Source organism: Aulonocara stuartgranti (assembly GCF_965226115.1).
Source record: "Aulonocara stuartgranti genome assembly, chromosome: 23".
In the NCBI taxonomy this organism is placed as follows: domain Eukaryota; kingdom Metazoa; phylum Chordata; class Actinopteri; order Cichliformes; family Cichlidae; genus Aulonocara; species Aulonocara stuartgranti.
In genome coordinates this window covers 22,371,542-22,395,122 of record NC_138958.1, presented here as the reverse complement: position 1 = coordinate 22,395,122, position 23,581 = coordinate 22,371,542, and the positions used below count along the sequence as shown (strand labels likewise).

The window sequence follows — 23,581 nt, the reverse complement described above, 5'->3', positions numbered from 1 at the left end:
TGCAGCTTGAGGACCCAGTCACAGGCCCGTTGCTCAATCAACTGGAAACTGACCAACAAACGGGGGAGAATAATCAAGATCTGGAACAGTACGTTGTCCATGACAGTCTCCTCTATTTCCTCGACCCAAAGACAAAGTGTGGTCTCCACCCACTCAAGCAGCTTAAACTGTTTGCTCCTACTGCCCTCCGTGGTTATCTGCTCAAATATTACCACGATCATCCCACAGCTGGACACCTGGGCATTGCAAAAACGCTGGCACGCTTGCGTCTCAGATTCTTCTGGCCACACATGAACTCTGACGTGAAAAAGTATGTGGTCTCATGTTGTTCGTGTCAAACCACTAAGCCGAGTCAAAGAAAAACAGGAGGCCTTATGGTCCCTATCCAGCCACAAAGACCATTGGAGTACGCAGGGGTGGACTATGTTGGCCCACTGCCCCGCACACAAAGGGGGAATGCTTATATCCTTGTTTTTGTGGACTATTTCTCAAAATGGGTCGAGGTGAGTGCTGTGAGAGAAGCCACTGCTCAAGTTGCTGCGAACAAGTTCATTACTGACATTTTTGCCCGACATGGTTCTCCCTCCCACCTTATTTCTGATAGGGGAACGCCTTTCGTCAGTGACCTCTTTGAGCATGTTTTGTTGACTCTTGGGACTGAACACAGACTAACAACTGCATACCATCCTCAAACGAATGCAACTGAGCGTGTAAATCGCACTTTGAAAACGGCCATTCGAGCCTATGTTGGGGATAAACACACCTCTTGGGACAAGTATCTTCCCCAGATCTGTTTTGCACTGCGCACTGCGCCTCATGAGAGCACAGGCTTGAGCCCGTCCATGATGCTGTATGGGCGAGAGTTGGACACGCCCTTGGACCTTGTCACTCAACCCTCCTGGGAGGGACTGAGCGACCCGGAAACGCCCCACTCAGATAACCTGAGAGCTTCGCTTCGGGATGCTCATGAACATGCTCGCGTGGTGCTCGGAGAGAGTCATGAAAGGCAAAAGCGCTACTATGATCTGAGACGTCGCACGGTTTCTTATGAAGTTGGGGACCTCGTCAGGGTAAAGTCACACCCAAAATCAGACGCATCGTCCAACTTTTCTGCTAAGTTGGCCCCGCTTTACACGGGTCCCTACCGCATCTCCAAGAGGATGTCGGATGTGAATTACTCTCTCACCACAGTGGACACTGGGGAGAGAGTGGGAGTTTTTCATGTTGCGAACATGCAACCATTCCATACCTGGGACTCGGCTTTGTCTAGCCAGCGTGCGAAGCTAAATGCTACAGCAGCTTTGGATCTCAGTGTCCCGGACAGCAGTTTGCCTCCTGCTCTTTCAGTCCCGGGCCGCATTGACTGTGACGCGGTTGACGCAACTCCCACGGTCTTTAGCAACGCCCCTGCTGAGACTGGCTTTGACTGTGCTGACGCTGCCCCGCTTGTCGTGGACCAGAACTCTTTCCAAGAGACTGCTGACGTTGCTCTGGAGACAGAGGTTAACAGTTCACCTCCTGCTGCCGATGGGTGTGCTGTTAGAGGTTCTTATGACCTCAGACCAAGACGAGTTCCTAGGGTCACCGCTGACTGGTCGGTCAATAGGTGGACCAACCCTTTTCATACTGACAGATTTAACATAAAGTGACCTTGTTTGCTTTCTGATGTGTTTCATGTGGTCTGCTGTTGTCACAGGACCGTTGTTTGAGTTTTCTACGATTCATGTTGGCACTGTTTTCATGTTGTGGTGATATGTTCATGCTTACTGTTGTAATTTTTGGGAAAACGGTGGAAACGCAATGTAACAATAAGAGGGAATTTCATTCTGTCATTGTCCTGGCTGTCCTAAGCTTATTTTCTTTCTTTGACATTTATTTGAATGGGCATTCACCATGTGGGACACTGTCATGTATGCCAGTTTGTCAATTTTGGACTGTACATTCCCCTATTTTGGTTTTGACGTCTTATCCTGCTGACCATGTATGGAGGCTGGTTAAGTTTGAACTGTACCTTTGCTGTGTTCGGCTGGGGACAGCCTTTGTTTAACCGGGGGGGAATATGTAACAGCCGTTATGGTGTGGTGTCCCTTTAAGACACCCAAGTCGAGGGTTGATGGTGTCATCAGTGTGTGCCACTGCTCTCTCGTTTTCTCTCTCTGTGATTATGAGGACACGTGCCTTCACGCTCGTGCTTAACGAGGGACGGACTTATGTTTTCTTTTTGAGACCCTTTTTTTTGTTTTGTTTGCAACGCTTGGGTTGTATGAACGCTGGGCATTTTGTTGTTGAGCCGCAGCCGTTCAGCCGGGCTTTTATACGGTTGCTGAAGAATGCGTATTAAAGAACCACCGTGGATTACTGATACCAGTGTGGGTGTGTATCCTTCCGCCTAGCCTGCTAGGTGTTTTGCCGCCTCTTCTCAACCACACAACACAACCCAACGTTACAAAGCATTGTGGCTTTGTATTTGCAGGGTGATCAAATTTTTACAATGACCTGCTAAAGGTGATAGCATAAAAAACATTGAGTTATCATGTAAGGTTAAATGCAGTCTGTAGTTAACAAATGTGTCTGAATTCTTATATAGTTAAGTTTATATTTGTAAGAATCTATAAAAGCCTCTAAAAGTTTGGCCAGTATATTGAGTAAATAGTGTTACAGATGACTTAAACTTTTACAAGTTAAAGCTCTAGTGGAAAGTAAGTCATTGTTTTACATCACAAGAAAACAAACAATGCCATTTAATGCCATTCTTTTTGCTTGTTTTAGGTTTTATGACTGTTTCATTTCATGCTGTTTTTCAGGTAGTTTTGTGATGAAAGTAACAGCAACTGATGCTGATGAACCATGGTCTTTACGTTCTGTGATTTCCTACACCATCATTAATCAGAATCCACCTGACGATATGTTTTACATTAACAGAGATGATGGTTCCATCTTTGTTAAAAAGCCTCTTCTGGAGAGAGAGGTATGATTAGATTAAAAAAATGTAATGCATCTCTTTCATTCAACAAGGTGTTAGAGCAAAAGTAACTAGCTAACTAAAACTAAATTAAGTATCACAAGCCACTCAAGTTAATGTGCAGGGTCAGCAATAATATGCAACTCTGTGGATGATAGACAATGAGCTTAACTGCAGCAGTATATGGGACTGTAACGTTAATGCTTAACCTTTTGATCAGCAAACCACAACCATAACAGTGAATTCACCCCAATGTGTCCCTTTTACAAATTTGTCTGAGAGTCTAACTTTGGACAGCCCACACATTTCTTCAGTTGCTCTTATGGTCTTGTAATATACAGCATACAATCTTCTGATTTCAGAAATGTGGTCAGTACATTCTGACTGTAAGAGGCCAAGACCTAAAAGGTTTACCAGAAGGAAACACTGGAACAGGCAATGTTACTATAAACATCCGTGATGTGAACAACAACCTTCCCACTCTTGAAAAAGAGCAGGTACTTCTCTTCCTCACAGTCCTCTATATTAACATGATATACACCAATGAGTTAAACTGCAGGAATGTCTTAAAGACATAAAGACCTGGATGGCCGCTAACTTTCTGCTTCTTAATTCAGATAAAACTGAGGTTATTGTACTCTGCCCTGAAAAGCTTAGAAATATGGTATCTAACCAGATTCTTACTCTGGATGGCATTACCTTGGCCTCCAGTAATGCTGTGAGGAACCTTGGAGTCATTTTTGACCAGGACATGTCCTTCAACGCACATATTAAACAAATATGTAAGACTGCTTTCTTCCACTGGCACAACATCTCTAAAGTTAAAAATATCCTGTCTCAGAGTGACGCTGAAAAACTAGTTCATGCATTTATTATTTCCAGGCTGGACTACTGTAATTCATTATTATCAGGATGTCCGAAAAACTCCCTGAAAAGCCTTCAGCTAATCCAAGATGCTGCAGCAAGAGTCCTGACAGGGACTAGAAAGAGAGAGCATCTTTCTCCTGTTTTGGCTTCCCTTCATTGGCTTCCTGTTAAATCCAGAATTGAATTCAAAATCCTGCTCCTCACATACAAGGTCTTAAATAATCAGGCCCCATCTTATCTTAATGACCTTGTAGTACCATATCACCCTATTAGAGCACTTCGCTCTCGCTCTGCAGGCCTACTTGTTGTTCCTAGAGTATTTAAAAGTAGAATGGGAGGCAGAGCCTTCAGTTTTCAGGCCCCTCTTCTGTGGAACCAGCTTCCAGTTTGGATTCGGGAGACAGACACTATCTCTACTTTTAAGATTAGGCTTGAAACTTTCCTTTTTGCTAAAGCATATAGTTAGGGCTGGACCAGGTGACCCTGAATCCTCCCTTAGTTATGCTGCAATAGACATAGGCTGCCGGGGGATTCCCATGATGCACTGAGTTTTTCCTTTCTAGTCACCTTTCTCACTCACTATGTATTAACAGACCTCTCTGCATTGAATCATATCTGTTATTAACCTCTGTCTCTCTTCCACAGCATGTCTTTTATCCTGTCTTCCTTCTCTCACCCCAACCGGTCGCAGCAGATGGCCGCCCCTCCCTGAGCCTGGTTCTGCCGGAGGTTTCTTCCTGTTAAAAGGGAGTTTTTCCTTCCCACTGTTGCCAAAGTGCTTGCTCATAGGGGGTCATATGATTGTTGGGTTTTTCTCTGTATCTATGAAGCGCCTTGAGGCGACTTATGTTGTGATTTGGCGCTATATAAATAAAATTAAATTGAATTGAATACTTTGTGTTCAATGTGTTAGAATATGCTTCCAAAGGCCTTTTTAGATGATTTCAGGAAATAACACATTAAGTGTCATAAAAAATGTTGAAATAACTTTTAAGTGTTCCACTGCAGTATGAAGGAAGCATTGAGGGGAACATACAAGGTGTGGAGGTGATGAGGATCCAAGCAGAGGACCTAGATCTGAAGGCCACAGACAACTGGAAAGCTGTCTTTAATATTGTCAGAGGCAATGAAGGCGGGTATTTCAGCATTAAAACAGACCCCAACACCAACAAGGGCATCTTAATGCTTGATAAGGTACAGCAGACAAAATTTCAAAGAAATTTATGTTATGCAGTCTATTGTGAGATGCATTTATTAAATGCTGGCAGGATGCCCCTTACATGAGGACATATACACTCATAATACATGACATACTTTTATTTACACGATCCACTATTTCAGTTTTATTCTTTATGTCTGCCATTTCACAGCCTGTGGATTATGAGAATGTGAAGAACTTTGTATTGGGGTTAACTGTAAGGAACAAGGCCCCACCTTTTTCTGGAGGATCATTTTGGCAATGGGGGGGAGAATATAAAATCTATCCCATCAAAATCAATGTAAAGAACCAGCCTGAGGGGCCACATTTTGATCCCAAAGTCAAAGCTATAGCCATCTCCAAGAAAGACACCTCCTTCAACATTACAGATGTTGTTGCTAGCAATCCTGCAATAGATCAAGATACTGGAGAACTGGCTGAGAATGTCAGGTCAGTGCATACACATGAAACAAGAATTACATGTTATCTTCTCTTCCTAAGTACAATAATAACTGGTTTGTGGCCTATCTCTGATGTAGGTATGCCAAAGGCTCAGACCCAGATAACTGGTTGACTATTGACCCAGAGACAGCTGAGATCAAACTCAACAGGATACCTGACAGGGAGTCTTCATACCTGGTCAATGGGACATATTTTGCCAAAGTACTCTGCATTACAAAAGGTACAGAATGAATGCCATTAGCCTCCCTCTGAAGAAAGGAAAAACCAAAAAAAAGAAAAAAAAAAGTGATGAATTATATATTATTATTTCTGTTTTTACATCACAGAAACACCTGCTAAAACAGCTACTGGTACCATAGCCATCCAGTTGGAAAATTTTAATGACCACTGCCCTATCGTGACCAGTGACATCAAGACTATGTGCACCACTGAGAATTCTGTTATTGTGAATGCTAACAATGAGGATGCATATCCTAATGGACCTTTTAAGTTTGAGATTATCCCAGAAAATACTAAAGGGAAATGGCACATGGAGAATCTAAATGGTGAGGAAATTACTTCCAATCATTTCAAATGTATCTAGTTAAATATACAATAGAATAAATACAATAGAAAAATATAATAAATATATACATACACTGAACAAAAATATAAACGCAACACTTTTGTTTTTGCTCCCATTCCCCATGGGATGGACGTAGAGACCTAAAATTCATTCCAGATACACAATATAACCATCCCTCCCAAACAGTGGTCACAAATCAGTCCAAATGTGTGGTAGTGGGCACATCTGCTATATTGAGATAATCCATCCCACCTCACAGGTGTGCCACATCAGGATGCTGATCTGACATCATGAGTAGTGCACAGGTGTACCTCAGACTGCCCACAACAAAAGGCCACCCTGGAATGTGCAGTTTTGTCTCACAGCAAAATGCCACAGATGCCACAAGCAATGAGGGAGCGTGCAATTGGCATGCTGACAGCAGGAATGTCAACCAGATCTGTCGCCCGTGCATTGAATGTTCATTTCTCAACCATAAGCCGTCTCCACAGGCGTTTCAGAGAATATGGCAGCACATCCAACCAGCCTCACAACCGCAGACCTCGTGTAACCACACCAGCCCAGGACCTCCACATCCAGCAGGTTCACCTCCAAGATCGTCTGAGACCAGCCACCCAGACAGCTGCTGGAACAACTGGTTTGCACAACCAAACAATTTCTGCACAAACTGTCAGAAACAGTCTCAGGGACGCTCAACTGCATGCCCGTCGTCCTCATCGGGGTCTTGACCTGACTCCAGCTCGTCGCCGTAACAGACTTGTGTGGGCAAATGCTCACATTCGATGGCGTCTGGCACGTTGGAGAGGTGTGCGCTTCACGGATGAATCATGGTTCACATTGTTCAGGGCAGATGGCAGCTGAGAATGTCCCAGTTCTTGCATGGCCAGCATACTCACCGGACATGTCACCCATTGAGCATGTTACCAGTTCCCACGAATATCCAACAACCTCGCACAGCCATTGAAGTGGAGTGGACCAACATTCCACAGGCCACAATTGACAATCTGATAGACTCCATGCGACGATGTGTTGCACTGCATGAGGCAAATGGTGGTCACACCAGATACTGACCGGTTCTGGGTCCCCAGACCCCCAATAGTGCAAAAAACTGCACATTCCAGGGTGGCCTTTTGTTGTGGGCAGTCTGAGGTACACCTGTGCACTACTCATGATGTCAGATCAGCATCCTGATGTGGCACACCTGTGAGGTGGGATGGATTATCTCAATATAGCAGATGTGCCCACTACCACACATTTGGACTGATTTGTGACCACTGTTTGGGAGGGATGGTTATATTGTGTATCTGGAATGAATTTTAGGTCTCTACGTCCATCCCATGGGGAATGGGAGCAAAAACAAAAGTGTTGCGTTTATATTTTTGTTCAGTATAAATGCATGATATGTTGGAATTTAGTTTATCAACTTATATTTCTGTTTTCCACATTTTGTAAAGCAAATTTACTTCAGTTTTTTTTATTTTACAAATAAGAGGTTATACTACCAGTAAACTTGTCGATCTCCAGTGGACTACCAAAAAGTTGTGGTATTCTGCACTTCCTCTTTGTGTTTTGTCCTGTTCTGATTTAATGCACAATGGTGTCCCACTAGTTGGTCTTGTTAAGCGTACACTATCACAGAGTGACATATTTCCTATCATGAACTACAGTACATGTGCCTTCTCAAATCCCCATTTTGCTCAATGACCTGCAAATTGTATGCGTAGCATTCTCTACCTTAGAGTCCTGTTGAAAATAGTTGCAAAAAAAAGAAGAAATCCATGTAGCTGATGTGGGCCAGAGTAACTTAGCCCTGATTAGCTATCCTCCTGCTGATGATAGAATGATGATAGAAGCTTTATCACAAAGAATGCCTATTGATATATAAGGAGAGATTATCTTTACTTTGGCTGGTGTTAGTTGGTGTCTGTTTTTAGATTTCACTTGGTAAGCACTGTTTACCTTGCTTGCTCAGATAATAATTCCTTATTATCAGGTTGGTCTAAAAGCTTGCTGAAAAGCCTTCAGTCAGTGAAAAACTGCAGTAAGAACACTAGCAATATTGGAAAGAGAGATAATGTTTCTCCTGTATTAGCTTCTTTTCATCAGCTCCCTGTTAAATCCAGATTTTTTTTTCAAATCTTTCTCACATAGGTCTTGAATATTTCGCTATTAGGTGATAGGGTCTATTTAGACCCTATCACCTAACAGCATCATATTAACCTAACAGATGACTTTACTCTCAGACTGCAAGTTTACTTGTTGTTACTAGAATTTCTTAAAGTAGAATGGTGAGACAACTTTCAGCTTTCTGTTGTCTAACCACCTAACTGTTTGGCTTGGGGAAGCAGAGATCTTCTAGACTTTTTAGCCTTCAAACTTTTCTTTTTGATAAAGTTTATAGTTAGGACTACATCATGTCCCCCTGAACCATTGCTAATGTTGTGCTGTTAAAGGGTGGGGGTCTTCCCATGATGAGCATTTCTTCCTTACACTCTCTTTTCACTTCCCATGTGCCCCCAACGAGCGGGATGATAACTTTTGTGTTTTCTTCCACCCCACCATCACCATGTGCTGCTCATAGGCGATCATCCGATTGCTGGCGTTCTCTCTAATACTGTAGGCTCTTTGCTGTAGAATTTCAAACACGCTGTGTTATGTAAATAAAACTGATTTCAAATGAATTTAATTCTATTTAATTTAATCTGTTAGATTGTCATTTCAGGAATAATATGTATTCATTCTGTACATGTGTAACATCTCTGTGTGGTTTCTGACAGATACTGCGGCTATCTTGCGGGCTCAAAACTTCATGTGGCCGGGTATCTATGAGGTGGAACTGGTGATTAAAGATCTGCAGGGAAAGGCCTGCCCAGAACCACAGAGAGTCTGGGTTCGAGTATGCACGTGTGAGGATGGAGTTGTGTGTGGAAAATGGGATGGCAATAATCAGCCAGTCAAAAGAGTGCAATTAGGACCTGCAAGTATTGGGATAATGGTGGTGCTGCCACTGCTGTGTAAGTGTTACATGATTATTCTATTTCACAAAAGAAACAATTGAGTTTTTGTTAAACCTCAGATCCACTGACCAATGTGATGCTACACTTTTGATAGTAAATACCAAATGTGTTAGCACATTGTTAAGGTTCAAAATATTGGGGATGGACACCAGAGGAAAAACCCACAATAACAACACTGGTCCGGTCGGGTTGAGTCAAACGATGATTTAATGATCACACACGTGGGAGATGGACACTGTATGCAGACAGTCTCAGATCTCATCTCAAAAAACACATCACCATAGTTTTATGAAATCAGGGTATTAGAACGCCCCCTCATGCGTAGTGACAGGTGTAATACAATCAATCTTGACAATTTTATTTAACACAAAGAATAACATTGTCTCCTTCCCGAGGGCAGACGCTGACTGCCCCCGTCTCCTGGAACCGTCTGTACCCTGCTAAGACACAACATGGCAGCTACAAGGACTCTTTCATTTGTTAAGACCATCAGTGTGTATTGCTCTAAATCAAGTATATAATATTAAATGAATATTGCTGGATCAGCTACTTCTACTTAAAACATATTAAAACATGACTAAGCACAAAATCACCAAGAATAACATCTTATAAGTGCTGTGTAAGCGCGTGCGGCCTTCCAAGCTCAAAGCCTTTGCCCTCCATAGATCAGCCAGACTCGCGCTGGCTGTAGCTTTTAACCTTTAATTACCTTAAGCACAACTCTAGAATAAGCAACAAACTGCAATGTGTATGGAATGATCATGGTTACATCTGCAATGGAAAATCATGTTATTATTCTGGTACCTGTAAGAAAAGATCAAACTAAAGTTATCACCATCACTGTAATGCAAAGAATAATGTAAGGTCAAAAACTTCAATTTATGCTTAATGCAAAGCTGGTTATATACTTCTAATGAACTAATAATGCCATATTAAAATATTAAATGATAATGAGAAAAACATCCCCTCCTTATTCTACAACATCTTAATTACTGGTAAAGAAATTTTTAGGTTCCACCCTTTCCTTGTTGTAAGAAGCCCATTGATCCATCCATCGATTCCTTCTGTCAGATGCCTGAACCACCTCAACTGGCTCCTTTTGATGTGGAGGAGAAGCGGCTGTATTCTGAGTAGGGATGGGTATTGATAAGATTTTCACGATTCCAATTCCATTTTCGATTCTGTTTAACAATTCGGTTCTTTATTAATTCTCTTATCGATTCTTTTTTTTAAAAAGGAGAACACTAAGGTCGATTAGCTTAGAATTTTGTTTTATATCTTCTCTTTGAACAAGATAGAAATTTAGGAGTAGCATGGCCTTACAAACCCAACAGTGAGATCTTAAGAGATGCAGCCTATGGCTCTGCAATGTGGTGTCACAGGGTCCACGGGGAAAAAAATTGTAAATGTAAAATAATAAAATAAATATTCTTCTGTAGCAATAACAAAGTATAACATAAATTATTCTGTAGCAATTACACAAGAATATGCAGTAATGTCCCTGCCTACAATTAAACACATTCACTTACCGAAAATCAGGGCATCAGGGCATCTGCTGTGGCAAATAGATGTTTGCCACTGCTCTGTGACATTAGTCTATCCTGGCCTGAAAGGAGATGCTACCGGTAGACTGCAGTGAGAACTGCCAGCGAGCGCCAGCCAGACTCTGTCTTTCTCATCATGGTCACCTAAATGCAGCGCACAGTAATGGCAGGTTTTGTAATAAGGCAGACATAATATGCACTGTTAGTTGATTATTTACCTGCCGCATTAACAGGAGAGGACGTGCAAACGTTACCGCTGCTGCTGGGTTGAGATTCACGAGTCTGGAGCGGAATTAAAAACACGACATTCATTTAAGGTTATCGTGTGTTTTGTGAGCAAATGCTTTTGCATATTTGTAGTGTTTCCTCCTTTAAATGAAATATCTACTTTGCAAGTATTGCAAGTTGCCCTGTTGTCATCCATTCTCATAAAGTATAACCAAACTTTTTAGCGTTTGAGCCGCTTAAAGGCGCCATGTTTCCTGCCAGGTAAATGACGCTCCGCAACGTGGTGATGTCATTCGGGGCGACTGGAATTGATAAGGGAATCGTTTGCAAAAATGGCAAACAATTCCAAGGAATTGAAACAGTGGGAACCGGTTCTCAACAAGAACCACAACAAACAACAAACAGGTCCACATCACTGGAGTTGGAGCACCAATTCGTCCCTTCTCCCGTCACTCATGAATAAGACTCCAAGGCTACGTTCACACTGCAGGTCTTAATGCTCAATTCCGATTTTTTTGATCAAATCCGATTTTTTTGTCTGCTTGTTCACACTACAAATAAAATGTGACCGCAAACGCGCTCTAGTGTGAACCCTCAAAGCGGCCCGCATGCGCAAAAGAAGATGTCACACACAACGCGCTCTGTTTAGATCCAGACCAAAAAATATTGTTTGACTGTTGGCCCTTAATATAAAGACTGGTTTCGGACTTTATGTTTCCCAGTTTTGCTTTAAGTTATAAAGTTATTTTGTTATTTACATATGGCCCAATAATTATTCTTATTGCTGTTTTAGAGAGGAGCGGTGCTTCAAATGATAGTTGCTGATTTCTGTCAGAATCTGCAGATTATACAGTACAAATAAAATTTTCACGTTTCTCCAACGCTGTCTTCCCAACTGTTTCACTAACATCTACACGGGATGGCCAGGAAGCATTTGCGATGTCTTCTCGGGCGCTTCTCCGGCACTGATAATTGGCGTCTGTTTTATGTCAGTGACATAAAAGACAGATTTAATGCGACATGACCATTCAAACAGCAGTCGCTTTCTAAAACATCAGGTATGTATCGGATTCAGTACCACATACGAAAGTGACCCAGATCGGATGATTTGAAAATATCGGATTTGTGCCGTTCACACTGTCATACCATGATCGGATATGGGTCGCACAGGGTCAAAGTTGGATTTGCTGCACTTACGCCTGCAGTGTGAATAGGGATGGGTATTGTTTAGGTTTTATCCGATACCGGTGCCAAATCGGTACTTTTGAAACGGTGCTCGAACCGGTGCTTAAAGAATGGAGAACACAAACTTTGTCCAAAAACCTCTCATGTTCAGCTGTTTTTTTTTTTTTTTTTTTTTTTTTGTAAAAAGATAACAATGTTAGCCTTTTCTGCAGCTATGGGGCATATATGGTATCACTCTTGGCTGGAAGCAGTGCTTAAACAATGGAAAAAAAACACAAACTTTGTCCAAAAACCTCTCATGTTCAGCTGTTTCCCACTTTTTCTTTGGTCATTTTAGCCTTTTTGGCCAGGGTGAAGGGAGTATCTGCCATCAAACAAGAGGACAGCCGCATGTAGCTATGATCATGTTTGCTAGTTCACCTTACATGCATTAATGTAATAACGTGGTTAGCCTACTCAACGTAAATTACACTCGAACAACATTTAGCTACTCACGCAGAAAAGAACGGCTGCTGCTGCCATCATCATCATCATCATCATCATCATTTCTGCTACACTGGCAGGGCTAGGGGCCAGGACTCTATTCTTCGGGTTTTTGGGGGATGTTGCTCCGGGTCCGATAACTGGCAACCCACCCAACGTGCACAGTGTGAGGTCTCGCAGCAAGCTATCAAATACGGCGCATTTCTCGGCTTTTAAAAAAACGCTATGCGTCGCCAGGTGTTTCATCGGATTTGAGGTGTTACTTCCTTTGACAGTATCACAGTATCAGCTTAAAGCACTTGTTGCAGGCTGCTGAGTTTGCATATTTTGCTGTGAAGTACAGCCAGACTTTTGACCGCTTCGCCTTGGACATTTTTAATCTGTAGCTCTGCTCTAACTGAACGTACGTACCTGGCCCCGCCTACTATCCTGGGAAACGTAAAATGATTGGCTAGAAGTGTATCACAGCTCAGGAAAAAAAAGCACCGAAATAAAGCACCGAAATGTGCGCTGCTTTTCGGTCTGGTTACTACCGTTTATGTCAGAAGGCACCGGTTCTGACATAAACGGTACCCATCCCTAAGTGTGAACGTAGCCCAAGATACTTGAACTCCTCCACTTGGGGCAGGAACTTGTCCCCGACTCAGAGTGGGCACTTTTCCTGCTGAGGACCAGGGCCTCAGATTTAAAGGTGCTAACTCTCATTCCCACTGCTTCACACTCGGCTGCGAACCGTTCCAGTGCGAGCTGGAGGCCATCACCAGGTGAAGCCAAAAGAACCACATCATTCGCGAAAACGCAGAGATGAGATTCTGAAACCACCGAAGTCAAAGCCTTCCGTCACTTGGCTGTGCCTATAAATTCTATCCATAAAAATTATGAACATAATTGGTGACAAACAGCAGCCCTGGCAGAGCCCGTCACCCACCAGGAACTAGTCCGACTTATTGTCTGCTATGCGGACCAAGCTCTTGCAACGGTTGTATAAGGATTAAATGGCCCGTAGCAATGGGCCACACACCCCATACTCCTGGAGCACCCCCCACTCCGAGGGACACGGTCGAATGACTTCTCCAAGTCCACAAAACACATGTAGACCCCATGCACCTTCAAGGCAAACTCCCATGCACCCTCAAGTATCCTTGAGAGGGTAAAGAGCTGGTCCAGTGTTCCACGACCAGGACGAAAACTGCATTGTTCCTCCTGTATCCGAGGTTCGACTAACGGACGGACTCTCCTTTCCAGCACCCTGGCATAGACTTTCCCAGGGAGGCTGAGGAGTGTGATCTCCCTATAATTGGAACACACCCTCCGGTTCCCTTTCTTAAAGGTGAGAACCACCACCCCGGTCTGCCAATCCCGAGATACCACCCCTGATTTCCATGCAACATTGTAGAGGCATGTCAAACAGGACACCCCTACAACATCCAGAGCCTTCATCAACTCAGTGCAGACCTCATCTACCCCAGGGGCTCTGCCACCAAGGAGTTGTTTAACTGCCTCTGTGACCTCGCCCCCAGAGATAGGGGATGACCCGCCTTTGTCCCCAGACTCTGCTTCCTTCACGGAAGAAGTGCCAGTGGGATGGTTGAGGACGTCCTCAAAGTATTCCTTCCTGCCTCACAATTTTTTCAGTCGAAGTCAGCAGTGCTCCACCCGCCTTATACACAGTGCAGGTAGAGCACCACTTTCCCTTCCTGAGTCGCCTGATGGTTTGCCAGAATTTCCAGGCAGTCTGAAATTCTTTGGCCTCTCCAAACTCTTTCCAAACCCAAGTTTTTCAGCCACTGCTCGAGCCGCGTTCTGCTTGGCCTGTTGGTACTTATCGGCTATCTCAGAAGTCCCACAGGCTAACCAAGCCCAACAGGACTCCTTCTTCAGCTTGGTAGATCCCTTCACCTCTGGTGTCCACCATCACTTTCGGGGGTTACTACCATGACAGGCACCAACCACACTGTGGCCGTAGCTCAGCGCAGCGGCTTCGGCAATGGAGGTGCTGAACATGGTTCATTTGCATTCAATGTCCCAAGTCTCCCTCAGAATGCTGTTGAAGCTCCTTCCCGAGGTGTGCGTTGAAGATCTCGCAGACTGGGGCCTCTGCTAGGTGTTCCCAGCACACCCTCACTATACTTTTAGGTGCGCCACATCTGTCCAGTGTTCTCCCCCGCCATCTGATTCAACTCACCGCCGGGTGGTGATCATTTGACGGCTCAGCCCTGCAGGTCTGGTGATGTGATTACAAAATCGGCCTGCAGCCTAGAGCATCCTGGTGCCATTTGCACTTATGGACACTCTTATTTTCGAACATGGTGTTCGTTATAGCCAAACAGTGGTTTGTACAGAAATTCAAGAACAAAACACTGCTTGGGTTCAGATCCGGGAGGCTGTTCCTCCCAGTCACGCCCCTCCAGGTCTCACTGCCGTTGCCCACATGAGCATTGAAGTCTCCCAATATGACAACATAGTCCCCAGGCGGAGCACCCTCCAGCACCCCACCCAGGGAATCCAAGAAGGCTGAGTACTCTGAACTGCCACTCGGCGCATAAGCACAGGACCTGTTCCTCGACCCAAAGGCTCAGGGAACAAACCCTTTTATCCACTGGGAGAAACCCTAACAGGCAGGCAGCAAGCTGAGTAGATGTTAGAATACCCACCCCAGCCTGCCACCTCTTACCAGGGACAACTCTAGACTGAGACAGAGTCCAGCCCCTCTCCAGGAGACTGGTTCCAGAGCCCACGCCGTGCGTTGAGGTGGGCCCGACTATATCTCGCTGGTACCTCTCAAACTCACTAACTCAGGCTCCTTCCCCGCCATAGAGGTGCCATTGCATGCCCCAAATGCCAGTCTTGGTAGCCGGCAATTGGTCCGCCAGGGCTTGCTCTCCTGGCTCGACACACAATGCACCTGACCCCTATGATGTCTCATGCGGGTGGTGGACCTGCAGGAAGATTGGGGTGGGGGGGTGGGGGGGTGTCTTAAAAACTGTGAAATAATGCATCTCCAATAAACCACATTTTGAAACTTAAACTCTGTCTAAAACTTATTTGTTTTCCAGGTTTTTTTCTGTTTCTGATCTTCTGCCACTATAAAAAGGCACTGAGAGATTTGTCCCCTGCAAATATGGTCAGGTTTAAAGATCCTTCAGCAACAGCCCCAGAATACACCACCCTTGCTGTGGCTACGGAAAGTCTGAATTCTGGGACAGTATTACACTCAGGTGAGTGGCAAAGGCTCAACTGATGTCCAATGGAAAGAAATACGCGAAGGACAATTTGTTAGTTATTGTATTGAGGACTCAGGTTACTCTGCTGACTCTTTGCCTTTTGGAGTCAGACCGTTACCTTTAGTTTCTCAAAGACCTCAGACCAAAGTTCAAGGTTCTTGCAGGGTTGTACAGAAGCAAATAAATAAATAAATAAAATTACAAATACATTAAATAAATAAATAAATAAATAACCCTTCTAATAGCAAATTAATGGTACATTCTGTCATGACCCCTTGTTTTGGTGTTTGATTCCTGTTATGAATTCTTCCTTAATATTTTTAGCCTAGATTCCTGTTCACAAAATTTTCTGGTTTGCTGTTTTACAGTTTAAAAAGTTATTTTTAAAGTTTAATGCTGTTAAAGTTTTGGTTTTTATCCATTGTGTTTTGGGATCCTTGATTTTATGGTTTCATTATTCTTATAGATTATGAGTCTTAGTTTTGGTAATATTCAGTTGCTTATTATTTTACTTGGTGAGTTCCAATTATAACTTTTAATTTAGTGTCACCCTGATTGTCCTGATTCTTTCCACCTGTCTGGCTCCTTGTGTTTCCCTTTTCAGTACTGTAAACCTTTCATAATTTTGCACTTCTGTTACCTTATTTACTTTTTGGAACTTATTATTGACAGTTGTGGTGGATTTTTGTATGATATGTATAACTATGTAACTATATACACTATATATCTATGTGCACTGAACATATATATTTTAACTTTCATGTACAGTCTTAAACACAAGACATTGTACTTCACCAAGGTTTATTAAGGTGGTACAGTTACAGGGCAGTTAATGTAAGGGGAGAGTTCTCCTGATTAATTTACTCTCCCGTAACTAACCTTCCCTAATACACCCTCAACGTCGTTCATGCATCACAACCAAAACAGTAACATTGTAACAGAGATCCTGAACACATGATAAAATATCATACGATATAATCACACACACACACACACACACACACACACACACACACACACACACACTTTGAACTACACTGAAGTGTCTTAAGCATGTAACCTATGTAGTTATAAGATTATATATTATAAGATTGTGCCACTTGCTGTGTAAGACTTAATAATTAGGATTAATGTGCGATGTTTGACCGTGTCATGACTTATTGTGATAAGCCAGAGCAAGGGGTAGTTAGAGTCCTGACTGGCCTTTGGCCAAGACCTTGGCAGCTATCTGACCCCTGCAGCTGTGTTTGGACGGGTGGAAAAGTTACTCAGCAGCAGGGGGCGGGGATACTGGTCCCTGTATATTAGAGGACCAGAGGACACCCCCAGCACTTTTTTCCCCTCTGCTGTTACTCTCTGTCCGTCTCTGTGTTGCTCTGTTGTCTGTGCTTAAGGCTGTATACCCCAGGGTTTTGCTTTGCTTGCTTTCTGCTATGTAATTCTCTTGCTAAATGTCTGTATGTATTTTTCCTGCTGTTCATATGATTCAGTGTATTAAACTCTGTTCCAAGAATTCTACTCTTGTCCAGAGCATCTTTTTCAGTGTCTTGATTTTAATTGGATCTAAAGAGGTTGGATCTCCACATCGTTGGTAGGAGAAGGTTATCAGGATGGCTTCAAAATTCGCGACCACACAGTTAAAGCTTGCTTTTCCATTTAATCCTCTGCCTTCCATTTTCCTGTGCACAAAACAGTATAGTAATGCCTCTATCAATGATCAGACCTTAGCTGCAGTAAAGCAGCTAAGGTCATCCCTTCCCCATAACCATGAGGGAAGGGATGACCACTGTGAATTCAAGATAGGCAAATTAGGCCACATGCTCCTGGTAAAGGAGTAGAAGCCTGTCATCTACAGCACTGCCATGCAGCAAATGCACTGCTTTGTCCAGCTGGAGGTATAGAACACTCAACAGTTGGTTAAAGCACCAGCCATCGGTATCCCTGCAGTTTCACTGAAAATACTAAAGGATAGTCAGTATGCCTTGTTCAGAGAGGTACAATCCATAAGGCTTTTGGGATCGAGGCCTGATTACGCTCTACAGGTCTAAAATTATAATGACTAATAAATTTGACATTAAATATAGTAAGTCTGTAGGGGTTTGGACACATGCTGCCACAACAGCTTGAAAACAAGAGGTCTCAAGTGTTCAAGTGAGCTGAGAACCTTTTGTTTGAGTACTCAGAAACTATTTAGTCGCTCCCAATTTCGTATGGATGGCCACTTTCTTCAGGATAGAAATCATTCATTACAGGATTAAAGCAGTCATTCAGATCAACTTACTGATTTGCATCCTTCACTCTAAGGAGCGAAACCAGTGGAACAAAACCAATGAAACTAGTCCCTCCACGGTAACAGAACCCACACCACAGAGGTTGGTGTGATTTTTCATTTACAATTTTTTCTGATGGCTTAAGCACATTTTTTGTAACTATTGGCTATTTTTGCAAAACTCTACACACAAATAAGAAAACCTGTCACCCAATCAGCAAAACATTGTAGTTTTCTTGCAAAAGCGAATAACCCTTGCTTAACTCTCCACACCTTTGTAAAAATGGTATTTTCGTATCCAACAGTTAACACAAGCCATCATATTAATAAGCACACAATGCACCAACTAAACACTGATGGTATGAATAAAAAACACATCTGGCTTTTGCTTTCTCTGTGCACAAGGTAGGCTATGTCAGTTTGAGCTCATACTTTTGTCATAGGTCTGTAAACATGGAGGGATCCAAACTTCAAGTACTGGTGTTTATTTACACACATCAAAACAAACACAAGTGTTTATTTCCAAGTCCAAACAAAACAGTAATTTCACTGAGGAAAAAAAAGAAATCAGTCGACATTGTGTCGTCTCTCTGGGTCCGGCCACAAAATTTCGTCAACATCACATGCAATGTCCTCGAGTCCAAGGCACCGGGGAAAATATCTCCTGGAATGGCGTATCCAGGCCTGACATGATGCCTGGTCAATATCCCCACATGCCTCCTCCATTGCCTGTAAAAGGGCTATGCATTGATGGGGATGACAGTCATAGACCTTCCAGCGCCAGGCAGAGAAGAACTCTTCAATTGGGTTCAAGAATGGAGAGTATGGGGGAGGTTGAGTACAGTGAAGAGTGGGTGATCTGTAAACCAGTTGCGGACCGAAGCAGCCCTATGGAAACTAACATTGTCCCATATGATGACGTATCTGGTCTGCTCTGGTCTCTGAACATTGGTGAGCATGTCATGTAAGGTGTCCAGGAATGTAATAATGTGTGCAGTGTTATATGGGCCCAGGGTTGCATGATGGTGAACAACACACATAGTTATGTTACCACCACATTGTCCTGGGACATTCATTATGGCACGGTGTCCAATAATGTTCCTGCCACGTCTCCTTGTCTTTGTGAGGTGGAAACCAGCCTCATCCACAAAAATCTGCTCATGACCCATGGCATCTGCCTCTAGCTCCATCACTCTCTAGACAAGACAAAACAAATTCAGCACAGCAGGCACATGCACAGCACTACAGTATGCACTTCCAAATTCAGTACCAATGATACTATAGCTTACCTGCACATTGTGATATCGCAGCTGTTTTACACGTTCACTGTTTCTTTCAAAAGGTACTCTGTAGATTTGTTTCATTCAGATTCTGTTGCGGGCAAGTACACGACCTAATACAGAAATGCTCACATTTTGTATGTTTTGGAAGGTGGTGTCATCCTCAATTATGTTCTGCTGAATTTCGCGTAGTCTAATGGAATTATTTGCAATCACCATATTGACTATATGGGTTTCTTGGTCTGCAGTGAACATTCTTCCTCTGCCCCCAGCATTTGGTCGCCTAGCAATTCTGTAAAGTAACAATTTCAGTATTTTTACATCTATGGTATTGTTGTGTTTGTCATCAGCATATGGCAGTGCTACAAATCTTAGTGCAAAGTGACTGTACTAACCGATTCTCATTTCAAGATGTCCTTATGGTACTTGCTACAGTGTAGCGGCTCAAGTTAGGCTGGACCCGTTTGCCAGCTACCCTCAGGGTCATTCCACGGTTGATTACATGGTCCACTATTGTAGCTCTGATGTCATCAGTAATTCTATTTCTTACTCTTCTTACCCTTCCTATCCCCCCTCCTCATCCTCCTCTCCCCCCTCCTCGTCCTCCTCTTGCTCCTCCTTGTTCTCTTCCTCTAACTTCACCTCCTTGTCCTTGTCGCCCTCTTTGTCCTACTGCTTCACCTCCACGTCCTCTTCCTCCGCCTCCTCTACTTCTCACTCTTTCTGCTCCCTCCATTGTACTCCACACACAGAGCTTACCTGTATTATAGTGCTTAGGCTGATTGCAAAGTGAACTAATTATCTAAAACAGTTTTCACATTTGACAGTGTGCCAGACAGTTGGCAAAATAGTGTAAATAATAGCAATAAATGTGTATAGTTTTGTTAGGAGTGCGTTGATCATTTGGAAATTGAGTGTAAAGCAGTGAGTTGTGTTCACACTTCTGCAAAAAGAGTGCTGTGCAGTGGATTGTAGCTACAGGTTTGCAAAGTGTGTGTTACAAAATGGCAAACTGAGTGCAAAGCAGTGTTTGTGCTTTTAGTTTTGCAAACTCAGTGAGTGGTTTTGCTTTAAGTATTAACAGTTTTTGAAATTGTGCTATAAGAATCACAGTTAGGGTTAAGTTTTACTGGGTCTACTCTTTCCTCATATATGCACTGCATTATGTTCAGTAAAGTGGGTATGATTGATGGTTTAGATCAATGTATTTAATGAAAGTTTTGTACTATGTGTGTTTTGTACCAATAAAAGAAATTAAAATCCATGAGTTCACTGGATTTTAGTGCTTACGTGTGTGTGTGTGTGTGTGTGTGTGTGTGTTTGTTATTTTTTTTAATGTCATTGGGTTTCTAAATCATCCCAGTAGGGCAGTGTTATTAAGTTTGTGCATTTTCTTTGTTCAGTACAGATAAAACAATTGTGGGTGATTTTAGCCTCCACATGGATCCTGAAAATAAATGAAGATGTTTCTTCAACACTGTTTCTACTTCTCCATTAGGCTAACTTTACTTCTTGTCACGACCCTGGGTCTTATGACCCAGCGGTTTCATTTTTTAATGTTTTGTCATTTTGTATTATGGTTTGAGGCCACCTTGTTAGTTCAAAATTTAGTCCTAGTCCCTAGGTTTTTATGTTTAACTTTTGGTTGTTAGTTTTCCCTGTGTCTTTGCGCCTGTGTTTTATTCCATAATGTTTCCCCATTTGTCATGTCTGCCCTCTCCCTTGTGTTCCCTTGCTCCTTCTTGGCTGCCTTTCCCCCACTCCTGTGTAATATTCCAGTTACTGTTTTATTGTGAAGGTCTTGTGTTTCTGCCCGGGGTCTTTCTGTGTGGAGTTTGCATGTTATCCCCGTGTTTGCGTGGGTTCTCTCCGGGTACTCCGGCTTCTTCCCACCGTCCAAAGACATGCAGCTTGTGGGGATAGGTTAATTAGATAATCCAAATTGCCACTAGGTATGAATGTGCGAGTGAATGTGAGTGCGAATGGTTGTCTGTCCCTGCGTGTTGGCCCTGCGACAGACTGGCGACCTGTCCAGGGTGTACCCTGCCTCTCACCCTATGACAGCTGGGATAGGCTCCAGCGCCCCCCGCGACCCTGAAAAGGATAAGCGGAAGCGAATGGACGGATGGATGGTCTTGGTTCCTCTCCTGCCTGCACACAACCGGTTCTTGACACTTCTCTAAAAATGTAATTAAGCATACCTACCATTTTAATTACTCTGTATTTCTTAATAATGTTTTAATGTACAATCATGGATTAGACAGCAAGTTTCATTACAGTTGATTTTTTTCACTGCTCAAAAAAAAAAAGAATTAAAACCTAGAAAACAGATCAGATGTTACAGTTTTTTCTGATTGCTTAAGCACATTTTTTGTAACTATTGGCTAATTTTGCAAAACTCTTCACACAAATAAGAAAACCTGTCACCCAATAATCAAAACATTGTAGTTCTCTTGCAAAAGCAAACACAGCTAGATTAACTCTTCACACCTTCGTAAAAATGGTGTTTCCGTATCAAACAGTACACACAAGCCATCATCTACTAAGCACACAATGCGCCAACTGCACACTGATGGTATGAATACAAAACACATCTGGCTTTTGCTTTCTCTGTGCACAAGGTAGGCTATGTCAGTTTGAGCTCATACTTCTGTCATAGATCCATAAGCATAGAGGGATCCAAACTTCAAGTACATCAAAACAAACACAAGTGTTTATTTCCAAGTATAGGATTATTTGCAATCGCCATAATGACTATATGGGTTACTTGGTCTGCAGTGAACATGCTTCCTCTGCCCCCAGCATCTGGTCATCTAGCAATTCTGTAAAGTAACAATTTCAGTATTTTTACATCTATGGTATCGGTGTGTTTCTCATTGGCATATGGCAGTGCTACAAATCTTTGTGCGAAGTGACTGTACTAACCGATTCTCATTTCAAGATGTCCTTATGGTACTTGCTACAGTGTAGCGGCTCGAGTTAGGCTGGACCCTCAGGGTCATTCCACGGTTGATTACATGGTCCACTATTGTAGCTCTGATGTCATCAGCAATTCTATTTCTTACTCTTCCTACCCTTCCTCTCCCCCCTCCTCATCTTCCTCTCCCTCCTCCTCGTCTTCCTCTTGCTCCTCCTTGTCCTTGTCGTCCTCTTCATCCTACTTCTTCACCTCCACGTCCTCTTCCTCGGCCTCCTCTACTTCTCACTCTTTCTGCTCCCTCCATTGTACTCCGCACACACAGCTTACCTGTATTATAGTGCTTAGGCTGATTGCAAAGTGAACTAATTATCTAAAAAAGTTTTCACATGTGAAAGTGTGCCAGACAGTTGGCAAGTTAGTGTTAATGATAGCCATACATGTGTATACTTTTGCTAGGAGTGTGTTGGAAATTTGGTAATTGAGTGTTGTGCAGTGAATTGTGCCTACAGTTTTGCAAAGTGTGTGTTACAAAATTGCAAACTGAGTGCAAAGCAGTTTTTGTGCTTTTAGTTTTGCAAACTCAGTGAGTGGTTTTGCTATAAGTCTGGATAGTTTTAGAGATTGTGCTACAGGAATCACAGTTAGGGTTTAAGCATTCAGAAAAAACTGTAAAATGCTTAAAATCTATACTAATGTGGACTGGGTAATGTCTGTGGAATCACAGCATGTTGAAAATGTTTGATGGGAATAAAATTTCTCATCCTACAGAGGGCTTAATTCAAAGACAACCCAGGTGCACTACAGTTGGAGAAGGATCAAATAGCATGTAGCAGAGAATGGCGGCACCCCACCACTGGCTAGGTTGAAACACATGTACTGTAGACCTCTTGGCCAAACTGCCCCCCAACCTCAAACATCCTTAAAAGGAGAAAGAGCTTGTCCATTATTCCACAGAATCAGAATCAAAATCAGAATCAGAAAGGGTTTTATTGCCAAATGTTGAGCAGGTTTACAACATTAGGAAATTGCTGCGGTGCTTCAGTGCAAACATACTGTCATAAATTACGCTTAAATAGACATGAAAAAATAAAAACATAAAAAAATAAAAATAAGAATAAGAATAAGAATTAAAAGTGCTAAGTAGATAGATATATACATGAGTGCAGATGGTGATCAGTGCCAAACATGGAATGAAGCAGTGAACACAGCGTAGGGTCATGTGTTAGTGGTGGGAACAGTCATACGGTTATTGTTCATGTGTCCAACAGCAGAGGGGAAGAAACTGTTCTTATGGGGAGAGGTTCTGGTGCGAATGGACCGGAGCCTCCTGCCTGAGGGGAGCAGGTCAAACAGATTGTGTCCAGGTTGAGAAGGGTC

At 42.9% G+C, this 23,581-nt stretch overlaps 1 protein-coding gene across 3 annotated transcripts in view; it reads left to right on the top strand.

Annotated features, from left to right (window-relative positions):
* Positions 1-17,248, top strand: part of LOC309701444 (desmoglein-2.1-like) — a 28,788-nt gene extending 11,540 nt beyond the window's left edge. The window contains exons 5-12 of one of the 3 annotated variants that reach the window (XM_082525650.1): positions 2,805-2,968; positions 3,325-3,459; positions 4,838-5,023; positions 5,200-5,477; positions 5,567-5,709; positions 5,816-6,034; positions 8,832-9,068; positions 15,568-17,248. In XM_082525650.1, coding sequence (XP_082381776.1) covers positions 2,805-2,968; positions 3,325-3,459; positions 4,838-5,023; positions 5,200-5,477; positions 5,567-5,709; positions 5,816-6,034; positions 8,832-9,068; positions 15,568-15,752 — 1,547 coding nt within the window. In that variant the 3' untranslated portion in view covers positions 15,753-17,248. Of the gene's footprint in view, positions 1-2,804; positions 2,969-3,324; positions 3,460-4,837; positions 5,024-5,199; positions 5,478-5,566; positions 5,710-5,815; positions 6,035-6,545; positions 8,736-8,831; positions 9,069-15,567 lie in introns of those variants that run through there. The other 2 variants (XM_082525651.1, XM_082525652.1) reach the window with 2 other exon arrangements.
* Positions 17,249-23,581: the final 6,333 nt, after the last annotated feature.